This window comes from Triturus cristatus, chromosome 9 (genome assembly GCF_964204655.1).
Source record: "Triturus cristatus chromosome 9, aTriCri1.1, whole genome shotgun sequence".
NCBI lineage: Eukaryota > Metazoa > Chordata > Amphibia > Caudata > Salamandridae > Triturus > Triturus cristatus.
In genome coordinates, this window is record NC_140592.1 from 736,988,935 (window position 1) to 737,014,697 (window position 25,763).

Genomic DNA, 25,763 nt, shown 5'->3' on the forward strand with positions numbered 1-25,763 from the left:
GGTTGCCAGACTCTGAGGACAAAGGTAACCCTCTGGGAATGCGCTCCTTTGCAGACTCACAAACTATGCCATCTATGGACTCCGATGATTCCGAGAACATGGTCTCCTGGTTCCCCAAAAGCGAACCCTGTAACAAAACACTACACAACGCAGTTTAGAGATAGGTGGGGCGTAATGGGGAAGTAGGATATTATTTGGTAACTGATTATTCCCACCCAGGGTGCAGGTAAAAAGATTGCTTCCCTGTACTATCTGTTAGCTGCCAGCAACCCTGGTGTAGTAGGAGGGGTGGTACAGGTATGGGTGCATTCCTTTACAAGCAGAGATTACACTCTGCCGTTGGATGCCATCAGAAAACAGGGAGGGGATGCCACTGCTTTTCTAAGCAAATCTAGGATTTGTGCTTCTCTAACCCAGCAAAACATGTTTTTCCCTCCGCGAGGCAAGTTCAGCTCTCATCCATAGGTGTGAAACTGAGTAAGTCCTACTGAGCACAGTAACAGATCTGAACCCCACCTTGTACCTAAAATAATATATAGGCAAAGGAGTCTCCCCAGAGAGAGAATCTAAGGTAGAAATAGAGTTTGAAGGAAGTGAAACCGTATGAAGGAAACAAAAAAAAAAACAAAAAAAAAAAAAAAACGCCCTGCGAGATTAAATTAGGTAGAATTGCTAAATGGACGTACTTTCCCAGCTACAAGGAAGCAAAGAAATTAAAAAAGGTGGCTACCTGGAAACTGTGTCTACAAAAGGATTGCGGAAAACAGTTCAGCTTAGCTTCACAACGGATATGTATCATGATCAGACTAGAAGCGGGAATTCAATGACAATTGAAATTAAGTGTGGCAAACTTTACGAAAGCATAAAGGACTAGTCACCCCATGGGGAGAGCTGTTAGAACTGCAGATTCCCTTGGAAACATACTTTATGACTGAGACAAGAGGCTTTCAGGGATTGCCCCTTATAGATTAACCCGCTAACGTAAGAGTGGGGAATGTAATGCGGAAGAAGCATTGGTAGTGTTAGAGGTGACCAGATATGTGAACTGTAACTACACATCTGTCAACTCAATTTTAACTGAACCTTCAGTTGTCACAAAAACGATTGTGTGTACGTCCTAGTCTCAGCTTTTGTGCTGTTGAATACAGCTTTCTTTCTAAAACCAGTCTTCAATTACTAAACTCTGTAATGGCTCAGTGAGTGGGGAAAAGTCAAATATTTTTTATTAGTTGTGTATGCTGCTACTCTGATAAAAGCATTTTAAACTGGTAAATCGATTTCTAGAGACATGCAGAGGATGGTGTGTGGCACTCTTGTTCTGAGGGTTGATTGTGCTCTTGTCTGGAAGGGACATGGCCTGACCGTTTGGGCTGCACTGTTCCTACTAGAGCAGGATTGATACAGATTTACATATGGTTTGTCTCGGTCTAGAACGGCATAGTGGGCAAAGAAAATGGACTGGAATGCGCCCCAAAAGATCGCCAATTGCAGAGATTAAATCAAGCGTTTCTTCCAACACTTCAGTGGTTTTTTAGGGCTACAATTTCCACTACTGAACTTTGTGCCAAGACAGTCTGGCTAGCAATGAACTGCTTAGATAGGCGAGCAAACAAACTAGAAGGGAGAGCCAAGCCATGGGTCTGGCTTGGCTCTTAGAGCCAATGTACAAGTTGGGCCTTGAAAATGTTTGCTATGTAAATCATACAACAAATATCACGTAAAATATGATAATGTCTCTTCGAAACTCAAAAAGTGTATTTCTTTAACATTGGAAGCTTGGACAGTAATATGTCACATAGTACCGTGGAAGAACTAATTAAAAGTAATACTTTTTAAACATTAACTTAAAACCATTCCTGCCCCAGTCTCAACATGGCAGTGCCATTAGTGAACCAAGAGGCAAAATAGTTGACATGTAAACCCTGTATGTGTTCCCGGATTATTAGAGAAACATAGTCTATTAAAGGAAACAACGTTTTTGGACAGCTGTATTGTGAAATTAAGCAATTGAAAGTGCTTTCATATGGGATTATAAAGAAAAAGTCGTTTGGGTGAAATAAAATTGACCAAGATCACACAATTTTAGCAAGGAAGCCACTATTTATCCAGGTTTTCTTGTTTCACTTTGTACAAGTCAGCCACTAAATGAGTATCTGTCCATTGCTTCTACCTGTTTGACCGTTTTACTTCAGTTTTTATATAGTTCAAACTGGATGTTAAGGCACGGGGTGATTGAATGCCCAGAATCACAGTAATTTGAGCGTTTGAGGAGACTCGAACCTGGTTTCAAACTGGAAAGCTCTGGCCGTAACGATACATTCTAGGTACAGCGAGTGCAGCAGGTAGAAACCACATGAAAGCTCAGGTAGCTATGGACTCAACGTTCCAACAGGACCCAAAACTGAGCCAGGTTTCATGCTAGAGCTTTCAGTGGCTCACCCACCTCTAAAACTGCTATATTAGATTGCAGAAAGTATTGAACACCTCAGGGCGCTTTTGCTGACAAAGTAATTTAGCAAAAAAAAAAAAAAACCAGGGCAGTTAAGTTGCAGGTTCCAAACCAGTGGCTGAGATTGTTGCAACAGGCACACTTGGCAGTACCTGGGTATTCCTGCTACTGATAGCAGAGGAGAGCTGGGCTGTTTACCACCCCAATACTTTTCTATTAGGAGGCGCAGGGACACAGGCACACTTCAAGAAGGTAGCGTCTCCTGAGTTAGGCGGCATCCCCTAAGCACTGCTAGTCGCGAAACGCAGTGCTCAGGGGTGGATGCCTCCTAACTCAGGAGACGCTACTTTCTTGTATTACTCTCGTCACTCAACGACCAGAGAGTGATACCTCTGAAGAACGCTAAAACTTCACTCACCATGTAGTGCGTGTTCTATTACTTTTGAAAGTTGGGGAGCTTGGCCAGAAAGCTGTCATTTTCATGACAAAAACTAGCGTGACCACCTTCGGGTCCTTACGGACAGTTTCCAGTCTTCAGTTTCAGCGACAGTCTAAGGCATTCTGGATGTTGTGATCTTGTTTTGCTGCCTTTTAACTAATTTGACTAACACATCTGAACTCAATGACTTGTAGGTGAAAAGTTTGACTTAAGACAGTGAGCATAATGACCCCGAGTCAGGAGGTCTCCGTACTAGAAACACAAAGACACAGTAGGATATAACAAGTTAAATGTCGCAATGAACCCTTAAATATATGTGGGTCATTACAGCCTCGTATCAGATATCCTCCACAGAGATCACCTTCACATGGGGCAACAGAGTACTGCGCGAGTGTGGCTATAATTATAAGAAAAAGTGCAATACTTAATTTTTACAACTACATAGACATGCATGCAAGTGATCCGGCATGACTAATGCCAAATGCACTGCACCCAATACATACTTGGTATCTAAAAGCAACTCGTACAGTAAAGGGAATTGAAGTGTGAAACTATTGCTACATTAGCAGTTTGCATTTTATTGCTACAGTTGTAATTCTACTTGTTATGACTGTCATGTAACCTAGATTACATTTTAAAGCATGTATGCTCATATAGAAGGGCTGCCGTATTAATACCGGCTAAATATAGAAACTTATGTTTTACTAAAAAGATATCCAACTTTCTACCACTGGCTTGAGCAAGATCAATAGCATTCGACTTGGACAGATCACCCTGTTCCAAACTGAACGGATGGTGCCCAGGTAGTGATTTGAACTGTAAGGTGAGGGGAGCATAAATGACATCCATGCACTAGCACCTAAAGCTTAAATCCCCTATTTCTAATTCATTTTTGCTTCAGGCATGTACATTGGTCGCTAACATAAGTACAATTTGTTTACAACTTGTACCCTCAAGCACCCTATATAACTACCCATGTAGCCCAGAGACCCATTTCATAGTAATCCTAGGGTAGCATGCTACCCACCAGCAAGTGTGCTTCAGCACCTCATCAAGGGAATTAAGTGTCACGTTAATAAAATCAGAATATAATTTAGAACGAGGTTACACTTGAAACAACAACCAAGTTTTTTTAAGAAAGAGGACTATATAAAAATAGATTATATAAAATTATTTCTACATTAAGTCTTAACTGCCGAGGATATCTTCTGTACCTGCAGACATTCTGCCCAGTCTAGGAATGAGATCTCCACCATGAACCGGTTCACAGCTGACTGCATCCATTCCTCTCATGGACTGCATGGGAACTACCCCCTAACATTTACCTATCTCCCTCCAAAACTTCTCATTCCAACGGTTTTATCACCTCTCTCCAAATTGAGCATCCCTTCTTGAGGTACAGGCGTTGCTCGTGTTTTACTCGCCGCAGTCAAACCCATTCAGAATATGATAATCTCCCCACCCCATGTGAAAGATCTTTCCTGTACCGGCATAGCTTTGACACGGAGCCCTGGCTTGAGAATGAATGTGCGTGCTGTATTTGAAAAGGAAGTGCGGTCATAGAGAATGGGATAATGTTTGGAATGCAGAGGGTGTGAATCCTGGCAGTTATTACATAATTGCTAAATTGCAGAACCGCTTTACATTTAGTACACGGGTTCCTAACCCGAGCGGACCTGACGAGACCCGCCTGACTGTTGGCGTGTTTCTGGTCTGTTCACTAATAAAGACGAATCTACTTTACAACAAAGCGGGGCATGCATTTATTTACCGAAGACATACGTAAATACTTATGGGTCAGCCAGATCACTGGGATATTCACGACCCCGGTAACACACAACCCTCCGTATGCTGAGTCTCTGCTTCAATATATTTTAAGAAAGCACACAAAGGTCAACTCACCCACATTTTGCAGGTAACACCCTCTTTACGCTCACAGTCAACCTCCTGTACAACAAATTAACTCCATGGGAATTAATGTGCTCACCTTTTCAAACCTATATCTCCCTCCAAAGAAACAGTTTATTCGCCTTATTGGAATCTCCCTCTCAAACCTCTAACGTCACTCTCATTTTACAATTAACAGGTATACAAGCACCCCCCCCCCCCATCCCATTTTTGGACTAAATACCTTTACTGGGAGAGACACTGTCCCAATGTTCCCCTTCCGGAGATGTGGCTCCAAATCCTAACAGCTTGTAATGTATTTTACAGTGCAGTTTTATATAGCGCTAGCACTAACCAAAGGAATTAAAGTGCTTTGCATGTGAATGAGATTACATTACACAAGGGCAGAATTTTTTTTAAAGGCAGGAGAAATTAAGTGATTTGCCAAGAATCACAGGATGTTGAGCGGACGCCGTGACTCGAACCTGGTTCCCTAATTCCAAAGTTGGCAGCTCTGGTCGTTAGGCTTCTTCTCCTTCCCTACTAATACAGGTTCTTCTCTTGCACCTGTACTAAAAGACATGTGGCTTTATTACTCCCGCTTTGTCCCCAACTAAGGATTTCTCTCCCCCTCCCTCTGCAGGCACCTCCCTTAATACACTCTTTGCTAAGTTACCTGCGCACTGAATCTGAAACTCTTCAACTCCCTACTGTCTCCCTCACCCAAATGGACTCTGCTTCACTCATTCCCCATGGTTTGCCAAATGGCTCTATGTAGGGGGAACCCCATGAGCTTTTATTTAACATATCAGGGGATTCTGAAATATAGCATATATTTGATCATATAGAATATACGTCTGGTGATATTAATTTGAATGTATACATGGGGAAATTTATGAAACAACCCCCTATAAATGGTTTCGTCCAAATCTCTCCTGCGTCTGCTCGGATTCCCACTAGGACAATACCAGCTGCTGTTCTAGCTACTCTCCTGTGCCTTCTCCGGCACCCATTCCCCGCCGTCAGAAAAAGCTCTTTTCGGTCATATTTACCTGCGCAGACATAGTTCTGGATGCTATGAAGCTTCTGCTGACTGCTCTGACCGCTCTCAGTACAAAGAGTGACCGGTGAGCGCTTATTAACGGAGCCATGGGGGAGATTGGGCATGCGCTTTCTCTACACCACACCCCTATACGTAACACTACCCCCAAATAACTCCTCCCTGTTCTACTAAAATATTTATGTAACATATGCCAATAGGCATTGCCCACTCATTAGACCACTCCCTACCACTATCCCCGCCCAAAGACGCTAGTCAGGCAGATGATGCGTAGTCCGTGCCTCTTGCTTCCGGGCTGGGATGTTTACAGAATAACCGCTTCCGTTCGTAGCAGGTCCGGATCAGAGGTCACGCTCAGAAGCGCAGTTTGGCGCTACGATGAAGCTGTTAACGCACAACATGCTGAGCTCGCACGTGCGGGGTGTGAAGCAGGGCTTCCCGTTGGGACTGAAGGTAAAGTACCAAAGAAGAGAGCTAGGTGAAGAGATGTAAGTAACCCACCCTGGAGACCGCATGTCAGAATGACGCCACAGCTCTTAGGTTTTTTTTAGTACCAGTTTTTTAAGTAACATATTCCTGCTAATTTTTTTTATTTACGTTCCTGTCTGTTATAGTCACAAGTTGTCCATCATTTCTACACAAGAACCCTCTTTCAACACTGTCCCAGTTTTATAAAAGAAAACACATAGAAGAATGCAAAGAGAAACACCTGGACTGACCGAGTTACTCGCGCATGAAACTGGGAAGCTTTAGAGCCTTGCTTCATTCACATCCATCATCTCCAATAACTTAACCCAACGTCCCAGTCGTTGCACACCAGGATGACACAGCCCACTCATAGAAAGTGATATCCCACTCCAATACATAAAAGTCTTAACCAACGGCACACCACCCAACCCTTCAGGGCTAAACACCCGCCATAAATCACAACGTTCAGTGAAGACACACCAACCCGCAGGAAAACTCCTCCCTCTTCTTTCACACTACATCGCTCATATCAAGTCCCAGACGAAAATATTCATTTATTTGTTGCATTATAAAGTTCATATTCCACCCAAACGGGTTTGTTAGTTGTACAGTTGCGGATCTCAGTTAGTTTACGGAAATGCTCCGCTGTTACATCAGGCTAAGGCTTCCACTGACTTGTAGGTTCTCCACGTAAAAACTCATCTCTGCAGCCTCCTAACTTGTCAGAACGCCAACGCATCCTCAACACTCGTCACTATACACACCATCTCACCAGACTCCTGTGATGTTTTGCGTTTGTTACCCACATCAACAGCATTCTCAACAAGCAATTGGCCTGTAAATTTCTCCACCAAGCAACATAATCTTCATCATACCAATGCTTTTACAAGCGAGATGCAAATCTAGCTAACCTGCCAGGAACATTGTCAACACCCCCGGGTTGCAAAACCTTCAAAAATGGTTTGTGATTTGTGTATAGCGTAAAATACGCTCTAGTAGTTATGTACAGAAATAATCGGTGCTCCTTGCAGCGGCTAATGCTTCTAGCTCATAAACAGCGTAGTTACACTCTGTCTGATTCAGTGACCTTGATGCAAATGCCACAAGGTTTGTGTTCTACCCCATCCTTACATTGTGACAACATAGCTCCTAACCTATGAGCACTGGCATCAATAGTTAGAATGCTCACCCCTCTTGGATCAAAAGGTGATAACTGACTTGGCTATTCCCGATTTGATATTCACAAACACCTTCTCTTGCCTCTCACCCCTTCCAAAATAACTCCCTCAAAGCGTAAGTCTTTCAGTAAAATCCTTGACAAACTTGGCCTAACATTCTATTAACCCCATGAAAAAGCGCAGATGACCTTTCCCCTGAAGTGTAGGGGCTAAACTAATGGCTTTGACAAAGTCTTCTTTGGGCGTAAAACATAATTCTGAAATGGTATACCCCAAGTATTCAATTTATTTCAAGAAAAATAGTGTTACTTTTCATGCAGCGCTAAACTTGCTACTCTCGATCTCCAATACTTTAATTAGGACATAGTTGTGTTCCTCCTTCGTGGAACCAAGGACAAGAATGTTGTCCGGGGGCGGGGGAATAGCCATACCTTTAAATAATCTACTCATCATATGCTAGAAAACGCTAGAAACTGATGCCAAGCCAGAGGGAAGCCTGGTAAATTGGAATACCCCCTCCATGGTGATAAAAGCTGTGAGATGCTTAGATTTGGGGTGAAGTTTAATTTGATGATATGTCGACTTCAAGTCTAACCTGGTAAAGTATCTGGCATTATTGAGCAACAACATCATTTCCAATATCTTTGGAGGGGGGGGGGGATTGTCCATCACAATACATTTATTGAGGGCCCTCAAATCCAGGCAACCATCCCCTTTTTTTTGTAACCACAACAAGCTAAAGCCACTCTGTTGCCTCTACAGCTCTTATGATTTCATCATTCTGCTTGTCTAGCAGTATCCTTTTCACTTTGTCACGGACTGCTATGGGAACTTTCTGTTGATTATGCTTTACTGGCCTAGTACCCTCGTCATGTTTTATTTTGTGCACATAACCTTCTACAGTCCTCACCTGTTCCTTGAAAACATCAGTGAATTTGTCTAGTATAACTATAACTTCTAGACCTCCTCACCTTGTATAACCAACACTTGTTCACTGGACCTAGGAACCAGGAAAACATATAAGAAATACTGCTGCACCCAAACCAGAGTGATGGGACCATCTTTTGATATATAAATTCCCTTCTGCCACTCTCCCTTTGAATGAGAATGTGGACTCTACAAAATCCAAGATATTTACAACTTCTCCACTATATCCCTTGGGTTGTATATTACTCGATTGTAACTGTATCCCAGTCCATATCTTGTCAAATAAAGCTTTAGGAATCCTGGATCCACCATTAGTTCAATCGCTACCCCATTCACTAAAAATTCTGCTCTTGATCTATTCCTTCTCATATTTTCCCTACTTTAAATGTACAGCACCCTTTCCGGCATATCATCTTCTCTTTTATACAGGCTACACAATTTTTTGACATGTCTTTGTACACCTTGGCTAAATGCCCCTTCTTCCCACATTTGTGAAAATCCTTCTCTTGTGCATAACATCCTTTGTAGTCTGCAGAGTATGACATACTGTAACAACCCTTGTATCCTGTTCTGTTTGTAATTCCTGTTCGACTTGTCTTTTCCTTTCTCAACAAAAAACTTCTCTCTGATGTCAGTTTTTTTTTAAGAACCCCACACTTCTTCCTGTTAACTATATTAACCTCCTCCATTTTAACGAGTTCAGTTTGTTGCATTTCCCTCATACAAGTCAGAATCTTCCAATATCTTTGTAATCCCTATCGCCTCTTGATGAATGGGATTCTTGTGACCCACAACTTTTCCTACATCATCTTTTCCTACATTTCACAATCTACTGGTCTCTTATCTGATAAGTCATGTTTCTGAAGTTGCACTTGAAAGCCAATTCCTGTAATTTAGTCACAAACTGATCCACTGTTTCATAGCTTTTCTGGGGCTGAGTATAAAATGTATGCCTCTGCATAACTATATTTGCTTGTTGACCAAAATACACTTCTAGTATTTTTTTAGTTTCCACGTAAGCATCTGTTATTTCTTCATTATCTGCTCCTTTAGCTGTCAGTAAAAACTTGAAAATTTGTTGGTTTTCCTTTCCCAATGCATTCATCAATAATTCTCTTTTCCTCGGTGGGCGAAACTGTAACCTGTCCATGGCCTCCAAATAATTTTCCGAATTTGCAATCCACTCCTCCCATTCAATTTGAGGCGACCCCGCTTGGGCTAGAAACATTGAAGGTGCAGCTGCTGAGTGCAATGTTTGGGTAACCGTTCTCAGACTATGTATCGAAAATTCATAAACAAATGCAAGTAACTTTGAAAGGTAAAGTTCAGAAATGTTATTTTTATTTTCACTATAATAGTCTTGTTTCTATGCCCACGAAACGGCTGTACAAGAACAGAAAGGTAGTCCTCGTTCAATGTTTTTCTTTAACAACTTTATTTTGAATTTTGAGGGGAGTAAAGACACACTTTTGACACCACATTTCTTGATGATATCTCTTTCGATGTTTAGGAACTAAGGGCCTGATTTAGATTTCGGCGGACTAGTTACTCTGTCACAACGGTGACGGATATCCCATCTGCCGAAATTTAAATCTTTATATTTTGGCAGATCAGATAGCCGTCACCGTTGTGAAGGAGTAACCGGTCTGTTGACATCTAAATAGGGCCCTAAGACATTTGTCCTTCCTCTCTTTCCGTATCCTACATTATGAGAAGACCACAACCCCTTACTCTGCCTCTATCACTTACACACATTGGAAATAACAAAGGTACAAAGAAACATAGCGGTAAATCAATCAGTGGCGCCACAGGTGATGAGCGCTGCGGTGCGCACGTGACTCTTCCCGGCATGAGATCGGATGCACACAAGACACGCACGCTGGTCGAAGAATGCTGTGAGACTTGTGTGCTGCTCTCCCTTACGGGCTGCTCTCGTGCCTTCTCCCATTAACCGCTTGTGGCCACCTCAACAATGAACAAAATTATGCCCAATATCACTTACTGTAACAAGCAGGTTGTCCACAAACACTGCGGGTAACGCAGTCCTGTCAAGCGTCCTTAAAAATGCTTCTCCATCGATGGGTTCAGCACCAACGTGGCTGGTTTTAATGCCAAGCAGGCACTCGTCCCAGAGCCTGGGTGTAAGCGAAACCATGTTTATGTCGAGCCTAGAGTGGGCCTTCTGAAATCACTTCAGACTTCCCAGAGACTTCTCTGCGTGGGTCGTACTCCTCCCACACATTCCATTGGCCTTTGCGTGTGGCTTTTAAAAATGAAAGCAAGCAATTGGCCAAAGGCGGGGTGCATGTCCCACCTTTTCTGTAAATGTTCACTCCCATGGCCTACAGCTGTCTGGAGCGAGCAGCGGCGCGCAGGGTGCCATCTGTTGTGTGTCATGTTACAAATTAGCGAGGTCGCTTTCACTTATGCGGACGCGCTTGTTTTTCTTCTCTCCTGCTCTTTTCATGTCCTTTCATCTTTGTAGCATTCTCATCGATTGGCTGAGGGTGGTTAAGGCCATTATTGCATGCCGCACTCTTTGCAGTTTTGTGTTTTATATACATATTTCGGTAATGCCTGGCAGTGCGCTTTAAAGCCAGAGTGTATGTTCTTTCCCCGAGTTTATTGGGCCGGTTTAAGTACCGTGCTGAAAAGATATATACTTTTCATATCTATTTTACAGATAATGTGAGCACACCTTCCAGCGCCACAGCAGATCCCGGGGTTTATCACACAACAAGCAGGCACGCTGCTGAAACAGCAGGGCTGCGTGCGCAGCAAGGCAATCTCGGCTTTTGAGGATGGCTGGGCGGGGGCTGTGCTGGCCGGTTAATGAGTGCTCGGGGAGACGTCTCTTTCCATGGATGGACGAGCGAGACCTTCTGCAGCTCCGGGAGCCATTGGCATCGTTTCACCCAGATCATCGCGCACAGGCACCCGAGCCTGGGAGCAGCCAAAGGCTTCTGCAAAATGGTATTGGAGGGGTTAGGAAGCACACATCTGCTAAGCGTTTAGGTAGCGCCAATTTCGCTAATTCATTGGCCTCTTGGTGCTAGTGGGGCAGATTGTTGCATTCGGTTTCAGGGGGATTTCCGATAGAAAGGTCCACATCCAGTACTCTATAGTAGAAATGTTTATTCTCTCTCTTTCTCTCTTCCTTTTGTGATACGGTTGTGGGGGATATGAATTTAAGGGAAGCTTCACACACTCATGATTTCCTCTATACTATTATTGTTACATTACATTGAGGGTGCAGTGCACCCTGAGTACCTCGGCACAGTTGTTATTTTCAGAATTTGGTCGTTTGCCATCTTGTACCAGGAGATAAAGCATTCCCACATACAAGCGGGGAAGCAGTAACCCCATTGTAGGCCTTCATTTTTAAAACTGACCCGTGAATAAATGCAGCTGATGCTCTGAGCTGCCCTGCTGAAGGCTGTCTGGTGCCTCCTTGGTGCCATGTATACACCGGCGTGCCCTTGGCGTGCCAAAAGCAACTGGCTAGGAAATAGTGTTTATTGTTGGTGGATGGCTTCATGCGAAGGAGGAAATCATCTAAAGGAGGCTTTTGACGTCGTGTGGGATATGGGGTTGGCGGAACGGTGAACCCATCCAAGGCTTTGGAGGAAGATAGAAAGAGGCCAATGTCCTATACCCCGTCGGAGCAGCTGCTGAGCCTCTTCTCATGCTAAGCAGCTTTGCTTTGTTGCTTCCATTTCTTTACAGTAATGTTGAGGGACCACTAGTCTGTAAGCCAGGGTCCAACTTTTACCTTCCTCTTAAACTAGATAGGACTGGTTTAAATGGGCTGTAAAATGCAGACATTCCTCAGCCCGCTGCTTTGCAGGAGACTCTACAGGCTCTCCTCCGCCAATTAACACCTTAAGCAGAGGTGCAAGGCTCTTTCTTGATTAAAAGGCACAGAGCTTCTCTAACCTCAAGGAAAACATAACCACGGCAGGTTTATATGAAATATGAAACTGTTTGCGCTATTCCGCTGTATAAAAATTAATGTTGCTTGTGAAGTCGCATTTTGGCCTTAAAATCACTTTTACTCATATATATTCAAAAACACTTATGTTAATATATTTTTTTTATAGGGTCATTGAGTTATTCATATTATCTTTTTAATTATATATAAGGTAACAAAAATGCTTATAACGCTTTTTATTATAACTTTGCAACATAATGCACAACAGCCACACTACTCTACAGCATAGCTTAAATACACTGGGAAAGCCAATAGCTCTGACTAAACACTTACAAGATCCAAAAGGTGAGACCTATTGGCTGTGCCAATGCTTGTTTTTTTAAAGCCACCCACATATATGGCGCTCCCTTGCTTGCCTGGCAGTATCTGTCACCACTGCTCCAGAAGATTTCTTTGCCTCACATACAGCCCCCGTCACAGTGACAAGTCACCCAGCATGATGTCATGACATAGCTATATGTATTATAAATAAGGCACCCAGTTTTCCTTTTGTACTGAATTTTACATAGAAATACAGACCGAAAACAATATTTTTCCTGTCTGTATTTAGTTTTTAAAAGTGGAAATATGCAGAATATTGAGCTTATTGTGAGTGTACCTCAATGCTGTCCTTCATGAATTCCACACCATCAGCTGAGCAGATAGGCAGCTTGGAGATTTAAAAACAGGATGAGATCATTTCTTTAAATACAGGCATATGTTAAGATATATTTGTATATCATGCTAATATTTACAAGTGGGCGTAGTGTTATGTTATATTCGGCTGCTAATTACTAAAATGCAACAGTCTTTGAAATATGAGTACATGTTTATTAGTTAAATGTGTAAATCTACGACATTACGACACTCTTTATTCCCACAACTCAAAATAAATATGGATAAATTCCAATAAGATGACAAAAAAATAAATGTGGATAAATACAGACGAAAATAAATACCATAAAATTGGGCGCTCTAATTATAAAATGTATTGATTCTCCACAAACAAACCCTTCCCTTTCTCTCCCACACAGGCCACTGAGGTGAAAGTGAACTCTGTGGATTTCAATCAAGAGTTTGTGGCACGGATGATCCCTAAGCTGGAGTGGAAAGCGCTAGTGGAGGCTGCGGACAATGTACGTATCTGGGACATAGTCTTATTGGCATCAAATGGTCACCTTTGGGAAAATGCCAGACAGGAAGAGGGCCTATTAAAAAAAAAAAAAAAAAAACAGGGGAATGATTCTGTTCAGGGGTACAGAGGTAGGAATCCAAAAGTATATCCAAAAACATGTAAGCTCTGACACCATAAATTCGAATTTTAGTTATAATCCAGGTGAATTTATTATTTTTACCTGGATTGTAACTTAATACATTCAGACACTTTTATGAAATTGTTTTACTCCAAGACATGAAAGGCCTGTGTGAGCCTAATTAGAGAATACCTTTCTTGTCTAAATTCTTCTGTAGATTGTATAACAAGAACATAATCAATACATAAATGACAAATTTACAATAGACACACATATGTACAATTTACAGACATAAAACATATTGGTGCTATTTACAAACGTAACTTATTCCGTTCAGAAAAAGTCGAAGCCGCACTCCTATCTAAATAGACATTACAGGGACTTCTATCATTGATGTCCTCACGATGAGTTGATATTGTAAGCCAAAGAAGAGGGTCGCACTACAAACCAGATCCTAGTTTAGGGCCATACATTGTGGGCTCTAAAATGTCTAAATCCGGGACCAACTTTACTTCTAGGTTCTTTTTGCAATCCTCTCTAAGGGGTAGTACCAACGCGTTCCGACCTTCTAGCTGGCACCTCTTGTGATGAAGATCTTCATCAGGGTGGTATTTTGTCAGAAAGGATCTTTAGAAAAGGAGGACTTGTGTTACCAAGTCTGGAGTTTTCAAATCAGCTTGAGCCTTCTTTATGCCACAATTAGACCGGCACGTAGCCTGTGGGCACCCGCAGCCTGTGCGTATGAGTGCTGCCTAGGGTCTTCTTGGTTCGGGAAAGAGCAATGCTTCTGGAGCTTTGTTCAAAGACAGAACGCGGTGCTGCTTGTGTAAACACTAACGGTTGCGGGCAGACACACTGTTTGTCCCGCTAATAATGCCCAGGAACAACGGCCCTCGCGTGCACTGACAAACAGTCCTGGGCATTATTAACGGGACAAACAGTGTCTCTGCCCGCAACCGTTAGTGTTTACACAAGCAGCACCGCGTTCTGTCTTTGAACAAAGCTCCAGAAGCATTGCTCTTTCCCGAACCAAGAAGACCCTAGGCAGCACTCATACGCACAGGCTGCGGGTGCCCACAGGCTACGTGCCGGTCTAATTGTGGCATAAAGAATGCTCAAGCTGATTTGAAAACTCCAGACATGGTACCACAAGTCCTCCTTTTCTAAAGATCCTTTCTGACAAAATACCACCCTGATGAAGAACTTCATCACAAGAGGTGCCAGCTAGAAAGTTGAAACGCATTGGTACTACCCCTTAGAGAGAATTGCAAAAAGAGCCTAGTAGTAAAGTTGGTCCCGGATTTAGACATTTTTAGAGCCCATGACATATGGCCCTAAACTAGGATCTTGTTTGTAGTGCGACCCTCCTCTTTGGCTTACAATATCAACACATTGTGAGGACATCAATGAATGAAGTCCCTGTAATGTCTATTTAGATAGGAGTGCGGCTTCGACTTTTTCTGAACTGAGTAAGTTACGTTTGTAAATAGCACCAATATGTTTTATGTCTGTAAATTGTACATATGTGTTTCTATTGTAAATTTGTCATTTATGTATTGATTATGTTCTTGTTATATAATCTACAGAAGAATTTAGACAAGAAAGGTATTGTCTAATTAAGCTCACTCAGGGCTTTCATGTCTTGGAGTAAAACAATTTCATAAAGTGTCTGAATGTATTAAGTTACAATCCAGGGAAAAATAATAAATTCACCTGGATTATAATTAAAATTCGAATTTATGGTGTCAGAGGTTGCATGTTTTTGCATAGACAGGAAGAGGGCAGCACCTCTGTATAGCCTAGGTGGAGCTTTGTCCTTGTAAGGGTATGGAGTGCAGCTGTTTGCCAGAGAGCTGGTTAATCGCTTGGCAGGAGAGAAGGTGGATTTAGTTCACAAAGTGTGCAACACCCAGTCGTCATACGGTGTAAGAATTTACAGGAGTTTAGTGATGCTTGCAAGATGAAATTCAATTGGCACCCTGTAATGTACAGAGTCCATCTAGTCTTACAAATAAACTTTGATAATGGGTGTGTCATTTAGCTTCCTGCATGTAATGAAAGAACCTCATTTGCAACTCTAAAGAAAACACAATTAAAATTAATGCACTCTACAGGGTTGCCCTTACTCAAACACAATGCCAGTAGATCTTATTGATCATAAACTCCGTGTTGCATTCTCCTTCAAGCAAAGTGGATGCTATATATCATGTCCAGTTTGCAGAGGTGTGCCAAAAAAGCGTAGGAAGGTGCTGTTAGTGACCAACCTTTTGGTAGTGAAACAAAGATGTTTTGCTTTAGGGACAGAAGATTCAGATTTCATGTGTGGGTGAATTGTCAAAGGCGGTAGGAAGTGGTACAGCAGTAAAGTCCAAGTAGTTATAAGCAAGAGATATGTAGTGAGGCAGTACTAGGTGTGTGTTAGTCCCTCCCATTAATCCAGGGCCATTGGAATTATGCTGCATTGAAGGATCAAATTACGCTGTAGGGTTGACTAAATTACGCAGTGAAAAAGGGTAATTCGAATGCAGCAATTTATGTGGCAAATGTGACACATCCATAAGTATGTGGAAATCACTGCAAAATCTTTGCTTAAGTCCAGTGGACCAAACAACAGTGGCAAATGAACTGGGGACAAACAATGGCAAAGTTGCCAACCAACACGTTACCTTGAGTAGCTTGTGGGAGCATGCAGGGTTATACAGGGACAGTTCATATAAAATCCTGATGTGTGTGACCAGACCGGTCGTAAGTGAGCATATCTAAGAACACTAGTATCTGTGGCAGACAAGACACTAAGGCTTGCTAGAGTGAACAGCACAAGCCTTGCTTGAGTCAAATGAGATTTGCTGTAGTCCTCTGTTTAAAGGTGAATCTAATCACATCCCTCATGGTCTGTATGAGTGCTCGAAAAGTCATAGGTGGCATCCTTTAGTGTTACTATATCCCAAACTCTCTTCCTTTTCACATACAGCAGTTTTTAAAATTTCGTTTTCATGTTAAACACAAACAAGGACACTACCACCTGTTGCCAGACTTCCAACCCCTCTCATCCTCTACCTCATCCCAGCTCCAATCCTCCACTCTTGCCCCAGCTATCCACCCCAGTACCCACATTCTCTCCCAAAACGTCCTGGTGCAGCTGCACCAATATTCATGAGCACTGAAGGGGCTGACAGACCCGGGGGGGGGGGGCAAGGAGTCAACTGGTACTACAGGGTCTCATTCGTAGAGGTCATGTGCCCCAATTGTCCCAGGGTCTGTCCTACTATGGCACTGCAAACTGACTCAAGTACAATCGCTTCAGCACTTGACTCTTAGTGATAGCAGTGGTGAGCAGTGACAGACTTCTCAGGGAGGTAGTCTGGAGGAACTCGAGCTCAGGACTAAACAGTCACACAGCAGCGCAGTAACTGAATGTCCAACTTAGTGCTTATGTTACAAGAAGGGAAATACTTTAATGTAGGTTAGAACTGAATACTGCACACAAACATAGGCAAAGCACGATTTAATGTCTTAGGTGCTGTAGGGCAGGGCTGCGCCTCTATCTGCGATCTCCCTTCAGTTCCGCCCTCCAACTCTCCTTCAAGTCTATGGCGTTCCCCCATGGAATTGAATTGGGGCAATAAAGTGATTATGGCTCAGTGCATCTCTCTCTCGCCAAAGCAGATTTTTTTCACTTCCTTTCAATTGTTTGGTAGTGTGAGTAAACCAAGGGAGGTGTCTGGTCTTATGGAAAGTGATATTAGGCACGCAATGGTTGTATTTTTTTTACCATCATCCAGTTCATTATTTTATGTGGAAATGGAGTAATGAGCAATTTAGAGAAACCAGAGGCAATAGCTAGCAACATTACTAGGTCCCATGCACTGGCTCTGGGTTCCAATATGGCTGTGCATAAACCATTTAACATATTTGATAATTCAGTGAAAAGCGATCCCTACTATGCCCTACAGCATGAACATTCCGCTTATACCATGTCTTTGCTTTTCACAGTTTCATTCTTTCTTTCACTCTACAGCTGGGCCACCTGTCAGATCTCCCTAGCGATCTGATCACTGACTATGAAAGCAACGAAGACTTCCTGCGGAAAGTACATCACGTTCTCCTGGAGGTAATGTTAACAAATCAACAGGCAGCGCTCTACCCCTTGTGCTCTTGCCAGTCTAGTCCAGTGGTCTTCAAAGAAAATAATATTTTCACCTTCAACAGATGGAGTATTAGGGAAATGTAAAACTTTGGTAGTTGCAGTCACATTTTTTCACATAATCGCCACCACATATAAGAGACCAGATTCTTATATTACACGCCTTTAATGCCCTCAAGACTAAGGGGCCGATTACGATCTCGTTAGTCCTACCGAATCGGGATAGGAATGCTTTCCGTACAAATCGCACTCCGGGAGTCACACCGACTGATTACGATGCGTCTGTATGTGTACGGACTCAGTTTAGTCGGACTCACATTGAATACAATGGGAGCCTGTGTACAACGTGAACACATGCTCCCATTGAAAAAGGGGTGGGTGAGAAAATGTGTGCACCCTGTGGCGGGCACCCCATGGTGTCCGCCACACTGCGCATGCATGGAAAGGGGGGGCCCATGGGCAGGGTCGGATTGGTAACGTGGGCACTCGAAGGGCCGGTAGCCTAGTTCCAGCTGTGGGCTGCATTTTTGGGCAGCCTGGGGGCTGTCTGTGCTGTTCGGATGCTGCCAGCGGCCCAGTGGGTGTCTGAGTGGCCTTTCTAGAGGCAGATGGGTGTAGGTATCACTCCCTTTCTCTTGCTGGGCCGACCCATTAATGTATGCTGATTGAGCGGGGGCAAGGGGCTTGAGCAGAAGTGGTCTCACTTGCATTCATGTGTGGCTCAGTAGTGTGAACTAATCTGTGCATTTTTTTTGATCGATGTGAAGTTAATAAAACATGCCCCCCACCCTCTTTCTTTTCACAAAACTTTGCTGAAGCAGTGCTTTGTGGAAAGGCAATATGCAAATGTGGGCCACTCTTTTTTTTTTTTTTTTTTTTTTTTTTTTGGTGTGCCCGGGCCGAATTTTGATCCCAATCCAACCCTGTCCATGGATACCCCCCTGCGACCGATTCGGAGGGCCCCAGGTGAAAGGGGGGGGGGAGACTAGTCTGATTCCCACAGCCGTTTCATCTCGGCAAAACCAAGTCAGTTCAGCTGTCGTAATCGGTCTTCGTACTCGCTCGTTTGGAAGCCGTCCCTATTGAGCTGCACGATTCGGCTCCGAGCGAGTTGGACTGCCTGAATCACATTCGGAACCGATTCGGTCACTTAGGACGGCTTTCTCGCATTGGTTATCTGGAAAGTTGGACGATTCGGTCGGAAACCTAGGCTCCAAATCAGATTTGTTGATTCCGAATCCCGTTTGGAGCCTTTCCTAACGAGATCTTAGTCAGGCCCCTAAGCATTAGTTTAATGAAACCTTCCATCAGGCAAAAAGTGTTGATATCTAATCAAGCATAATAGCTTATTAGATTCTAATAGCTTCTTCAGGAGCTACAAACTAGCTTTGAAAAATATTGAGTGTGCATGAGGTTTATGTGAATATCCTTGGAATGCATCTCTGGTTGGAGTATCACTGTTGTCCTTTCACCTTTAGTGAATAGATATGACTTGGGACAGATCCCTACGTGCTATCATCTAGGACAAAGGCGTCGTAATCCTTCTTTCACGTCCTACATACAGAATAGGTGCTTCTTGGAGCTGTTGACTTAGTCCTGGAGAATGAAAAAGGACTCAGATTATATTCCGGGTATGTTTTTTGAGCCTAAAACGGTGGGGCCAATATGCTTGTGACAGAACTTGATGACTTGAATAAGCTTCTCTTATGGAGCCTTTCCACATGTTGGCACAAACTCAGATTCTGGAGGCCATGTGGATAAGGGACTGGATGACTTTGGCAAGTGTCAGTCATGCTTCGGTTTTAATAAAGGAATAGTGCTGACACCATGATTTGAAGATTAGAGTATGATATAATTACTATCAATACTGGTGTTTGCGCTTCAGCATGAATTCTGTTCTCCAGGTGTTAATAAGAGTTCTAGAAGTGCAGTTTTATATCTTCACCATCAGGCGACACATTTTTTTTCCCACTTGGATGATTGGCTGAATAAAATGCAGTGTCAAACTTCCCTTGGGGATAGCTTTTGTCAGATTTTTTTTTAACCTCTTTCGAATCTGGTATTTTCCATTAACCAGTAAAGGTGCACTTGCTTATCTGATCCTACCTACATAGTAACCCTGGGCGTGACACTACGCTTCGCCCACGTAGTGTACGTAGCGCTGCCTGCTTCGCAGTTTTCAAAGTAGGCGAAGCAGGCAGCGCTACGCACACGCCAGGGCGAAGCGTAGCTGCCTGCCACCCACCTCCCGCCCGCCCTCCTTTTAAAACATACCCTAATTGTAAATTAAATAAAAGTAAAGACACTTACCTGAAGCGCGGCGTCTCCGGGGCTCCCTCTTCCTGGTTTCCAACTTCTTCTGACAAATGCGCATGCGTGGACGCCCGCGCATGCGCATTTCTCGCAAGAAATGCGCATGCGCGGGCGTCCCCATTGCAGCATTTGTATGGCAGTTACATGGACAACTGCATCTTTTTTTTCAAAGCATTACTTGACTGGACCCATCTTCTCAGGAAAGAAGCAGCTTTTGTGCAGTACAGTTTGTGAAGTGCCCATATTTAAGCATGGTTGAGATATGTGCTGTCAGACCTCCAGAGTTAAAGTGGGAAGAAAGAAGAGCAGGGCGACTGAGTAAGGCACACAATTACTTTCATTGCAATTTTCCTATCCTTTTTAATAAACCACCCCGTCCCCAGTCAGCATATGATTTGCTATAATGCATACTGTAAAAATCCATGGGTACTGGGTTTGGCGATTCGTGATGCACAAGTGACTGTGCCCCTCAAATTCGCGGAAGGATACTGGAACGTGGTTGCTGGCTGCATTTGTTGTAGTGAATGGTTTATCTGTTTGTGCAATCCAGTGCAGGCAATTTCCAACTAGCTGTTAAAGAGGGAGACCAGAACGAAGAGTACAAGAATAACAAGGAAGGTAGTTTTTCACTTGAAAGGCTCCTCATTGAATATCCTTGCCAGCACGGATATGGATACCTCATTATAATAGCAGAGACCACATTTCTTTTTACTATCCTGACCTAAACAACCACCTGCAATAGCAGAAGTTTTGTGGTGTTAAGGGTGAGGAAGTAATCTTCCATGGGTAGATTAATCTCACTGACATGCTTCTTACATAGTTCACACTGTTTTACGTTCTTTTTGATTTTATTATACCACATTTTGAAGAGATTCCCCTCTTACGAGGCTTGTTCCAGAATTTATAATAAACATGGACATGCTCTCTCTATTTTAGTCCGCAGCTAATCATTCTTTGCTTAATTGCAGGCAGGTTGGTCATTGTTTGTAAACTACACTTCTTCCTTAGTAACCCGGGAAAATGCCCCTTAAATGGATGCTGTTTTAAAATAAAAGGTGAAAGTCAGGCAGAAACATAGATGCTCTGGTGTGGAGGGAAAACGATTAGCCAGATGAAGGGAAAGTGCTCTGTAATGTTCACTGCTTTGAATTGAGCTGAATGGTGTATGTCTATGGTTAAACCCTTTGTTTTTTCCTTGGGGCATAGGTGGAGGTTATCGAGGGGATACTGAAGTGCCCTGAATCTGGACGGGAATTTCCAATCACCAAGGGTATCCCAAACATGCTGCTCAATGAAGACGAGAGCTGAGGGACAGGAGAACTTGCCCTTGGGTTTACAGGTGCACGGGCTAGTGTTGCCCCCATTGTGCAGCCATCCGTGGACTGGTCAAAGTCAGTGGCCACGCTGTAGTTGAGCATTGTTCTAAATATTTGCCATTTTCTGCTGATGGTTATTGCCATTTCTGTTTTGTTTATTTTGTAAAGATGTTTCATTTTTATAAATTAAAAAAGGTAATGAGTACAGTTTCTTAATTATTTTTCACTCCGTACTGATTTCTGGTTGGAATAATCTTCCTGAATTTTACTCTGTCAATACATCAATCCTGACATTATCGTGACCTACCGCTCAGTGTACCTAGTGCACCTCTAATTAAATTTTATTTCATAGATTTTTTCTCTCTACGGTTTGATATTTCAGATTCCCATATGTGAATCATTTCAGTTACCAGTATTGGGACTTCTGGTAACTTAAAGTATTATACAGTAGTCCCAATAATGCTTTGCAATACAGCAGTGTTTATTTAGTATCACATTAAGCTTCTTTTAAAATGCCCGAGACGCAGTGATTGCGGTAAATATTGTCTGGACACCAATCACCTCAGAAGGTCCCATAGTCCAGTTTTCTCCTGCACACCAAGTGTGTGAATCTCCATCAAGAGTGCTGCTCTCTATAGCGGTTGCCAACTATCCAGAGCCTTTGCCGGGCCTGTGACTGGTTTTTGGACCTGGGCAGCGGTTCTTAACCTTTTGACTTTGGTGGACTGCCACTTAATCATCACAGGAGCCAGGGGGGCATCGGCTCAAGAAATTTTGATGATTTGAGCCACAAAACACAGAAACAAGCATTCATCAAACAAATACACAAACAAACGACAAAATATTTCATTTAATTCACAGACAAATATAAAGAGATATACGTTTTCATTTTAATGAAAAGGTTGGGGCTTTTCTAAATTCAGCTGAGGCCATCCATTTTCTATACTATATTCTCTTAGATGCATGTCCACAAGTCAATCTGAGGACCCAGACTTAATTATTAGCCACCAATTTGAACTACCTTTATACTCGCAGAACGTTTAACATTTGCAATTTTACTTTTTGCTTCTTTATTTATATACACATTATTAATCTGCTAATATTGTTTAATTATCTAAGCAGTCACAGACTCTCAGGGGTCACCAGACTACAGGTTAAAAATCACTGGACTAGGGGTTAGCCACATCTACATATTTATAAGCTAACTGGACTAAGAACATAGAAATTTCATTATGCACATCGCTTTGCACAATAATGATTAACCATTTACTACATTGTTTTTTTAAGTCCGGCTTAGAGACAGCGTTGGTTGTCTTGCCAGCGTCATGCAATAAAAAAAAGAATAAATAAAAATGCATACACATAGGGAGGGTCTTCGGATCAGCCCTTTGCATCCATTAGTGTGTTTAACTATGACTCACACTTGGCTTCCACCCACCACTGCATGGGGCAGCTTATTTCAATCGTTGTCTCTTTTGCACTGTGATTGATGGCATTTTGCCTGATAAAATGTATGCTTCTTCTTGCAAAGGAGTGCACTTCAGTGCCAGGCCTGGTGGCCAATGCTTTACTTTGCCCACTGCTATTTTATTCTCATTCTGTATCCTTCTTTATATTTTTATGCATCCTAGTGTGTTTAATCTATGACTTCCTGTTAAAATAATTATAGGCCAATAGTATATTTTCTTTGTACCGATAAGAATTAACTTTTCCAGAGGTGTTCTATAAAACTAAAGTGTTTCTAAACCTGCTCTAGTACTTCTGCCTGCTAGGAAGCACTCACTGTTCTGTTAAAATGGCAATTTCAGAAACATTGACAAAGCCAATATATCTCGTATAGGCAAACCCTATTGGCTTTGCTAATGCGTGTTTAAAAAAAAAAAATTTTTAAGATGGATTGGGTGGGAAGGTCTCATGGCACCAAATAATGTAGCCTGAAACTATCTCTGAGCGGCTTTAGAGTTCATTAGCTCTGCCCAGTGCCCTCAAGCACAGATTTATCGCAGAACACGGTCGTTTACTGAATACTGCTTCATGGTGACAGATGTTGTTATACATGAAATAGAGCATGAATACAGTTGTGGTTGAATGCCGATTACAACAGTCCTTGACTGTCAAGCAGCACACATCACACACAACTTCATCTATAGCACGTGTACACACTCAAGCAATTGGCACTCTGCACATCCGACTGTCAAATGAAAGGCAATATCTTCAGAAATCTCCGCTCTTCTATTCGAATTCCGGGTGATCGCTTGTGTAAAATACAGATTTACTAGCCTATATCAGATGCAGACTCTATCACAGGTCACACTGTCAAAGTAAACTGGTTAGCGCCCAGAGCAAACACTGCTGAACTGAGGCATGGTAATACTGTTAAGATTGCCCATCTGAATGATGCTCATGATGTACAGATGAAAATCTGAGTAGACCCTTTTGCCAGTTGGATGCTCAACTCGCGGTGTTATCGCGCTTGCCAATTGGAATATACAAAGTGCAGTCCTTTTGCGACTGAACTCTGTCCTGCTAAGCATTACTGCTGCTTGCCAGTAGGAAATGTCTAGTAATTTGTGTATTAATGGTCATGGGCATAGTAAATGTAAAATGGCTGCTCTTGCTAACCTCTGTGTTCATTAAACGCATCTGCAAGGCAGAACTCCAAATTCAAATGGAAATGGCCTTTCCAGCTGGCGCTGCTCAGTGCACGTTCGCATTTCGGGGCTGGCAAGAGAGTAACTAAATGCAGATAGTGTATATTGAAGTCTTTTTTTAAAAAGGGGATACATCTGTGGTAGGTTTAGCAGTGAACTACGATATGTTTCTTAATATCGAGCTATTTTTATGTAGTGAAGCGTGTATCTCTGTGTGGTTTGTTGTCATTTTACTCACTACAGATGCATACTAGCTTCTTGTTTTTTTTGCATTGCCTCATGACCTGCTCACCCTAACTGTCTGTGTTGCACAACTGTAACTTCTACTGTTGATTAGAAATGTGGACAAAAGACAAACATATTTGTTAGGTTACGTTTTTAGGTTACGTTCTGTGAACAAAAACTAACGGTGGCCACTGCACAATTACAGTACAAACGTCAGGCTGGGTTAGAGAAATGGAAGCTTGCCCATCGAGGCATTTAATTAAAAAAAACTTAGTACTAAAAAAAAAACATTTTTAATTCATATTAAGACAGTCCAGATTGCTGTTTAATTTTGGGTTACAGGAGTCTGCAGTTTAAGATCAGATCTTGGCTGTTCTCCAAACAGCAAGCCCCTCAAGAGTAAATCGGTACTCACTAGAGATTGACCTTGGCCTAAGCCCATAGACACATCGCTGTCACCTGGAAGCTGGCCAGTCAGGTAGTTGTATATTATTGTTGAAGTCAGGTTTGTTTTGTGACACTATGTGATTACACCGTGCTTAAACTCAATTGAGAATATAATGTTGCAAAGCTCTTTTAGGTTATTTATCTATTACAAGAATTACCAATTAGCAAAATGAGGGAGCAGTAACAGTGAGAAGATGGCAGACTGCAGATACATGCACTCTGCAAGAGTGCATGTTAAAAAGTGGAAAAAAAGAGTATCTGGAGGAATCTGCCACCAGTGGAAGGAGACTGGTCGCAGACGGGAAGCTGTACTTGGTCCTTGCTGCACGGCAGGGACACACTTGAAGCCCCAGGTCGATGGCGATGCAGTGACTCTGACCAGCAAGAATCAAGAAAACAAGAGTGACAAAGAAGCCAATCAATGGTGAGTAATAGGTGGGCTCTAAGCATGTTATATATTTTTTGTTTGTTGGTTTACAGCAGATTTCGCTCGCGCAGTGTAGATGAAACCTAAAAATAACTATCACACCGGATTCCAAAGGTGAGGCCTATGTGCTTCGCCAGGGCTGTGCTTTATCACAGGAGTTTGGGCTAGGGATAGCATAATATTTATATGTGTGCGTGTCGTGCAAAAGTGTGAAGTCTGATAAAGAACCCACCCACACCCAGTTTCATATCCAGAGAAGACTGACCTGGTCTTTCATCCTTTTGAAGTCTAATTGGATAATGGTACCATGATATTTCGATCCTTTCGAAGTTCAGTATGAAGCACTATATATGAAAGTAAGCAATTTTTTTCTCACATGTTCAATTCCTTGTGAGTCTATCCAGTACGTCAATGTTCACAGATTGATAAATATAGTACCATTGAGATTGGTAACACCAGAAATCTGGTATAAGCCCAGAGATTACTGATTGACAAATGATCCCCCCCCCCTTCATTTTTTGCTTTAAACATCTGCAGCATTTCCCTAATCAAGTGTGTATGGCAAGGTGACTCCCTGAGCAGACACTAAGATTTTTGTTTTTTGCTCAA

The 25,763-nt window shown here is 42.5% G+C and overlaps 2 protein-coding genes across 2 annotated transcripts in view; one reads left to right on the forward strand and one right to left on the reverse strand.

Annotated features, from left to right (window-relative positions):
• The window catches only part of LOC146798679 (peroxiredoxin-5, mitochondrial-like), a 35,051-nt gene extending 29,052 nt beyond the window's left edge, over positions 1-5,999 (reverse strand). The window contains exon 1 of the mRNA XM_085625978.1: positions 5,828-5,999. Within this exon, the coding sequence (XP_085482104.1) occupies positions 5,828-5,926 (99 nt within the window). The 5' untranslated portion in view covers positions 5,927-5,999. The remainder of the gene's footprint in view (positions 1-5,827) is intronic.
• Positions 6,000-6,089: 90 nt separating this feature from the next.
• TRMT112 (tRNA methyltransferase activator subunit 11-2) lies at positions 6,090-21,609 on the forward strand. The gene is made up of 4 exons (XM_085625979.1): positions 6,090-6,288; positions 13,413-13,514; positions 17,650-17,742; positions 21,295-21,609. The coding sequence occupies exons 1-4, from the start codon at positions 6,214-6,216 to the stop codon at positions 21,394-21,396; spliced, it is 372 nt and encodes a 123-aa protein (XP_085482105.1). The 5' UTR covers positions 6,090-6,213; the 3' UTR covers positions 21,397-21,609.
• The last annotated feature ends 4,154 nt before the right edge of the window (positions 21,610-25,763 follow it).

Bases quoted from the DNA above. Each gene is read 5' to 3' on its own strand.
- TRMT112 (XM_085625979.1), top strand. From the start codon at position 6,214: ATGAAGCTGTTAACGCACAACATGCTGAGCTCGCACGTGCGGGGTGTG. The intron at 6,289-13,412 runs GTAAAGTACCAA...TCTCCCACACAG, and splicing joins GCTTCCCGTTGGGACTGAAG to GCCACTGAGGTGAAAGTGAA. The intron at 13,515-17,649 runs GTACGTATCTGG...TTCACTCTACAG, and splicing joins TAGTGGAGGCTGCGGACAAT to CTGGGCCACCTGTCAGATCT.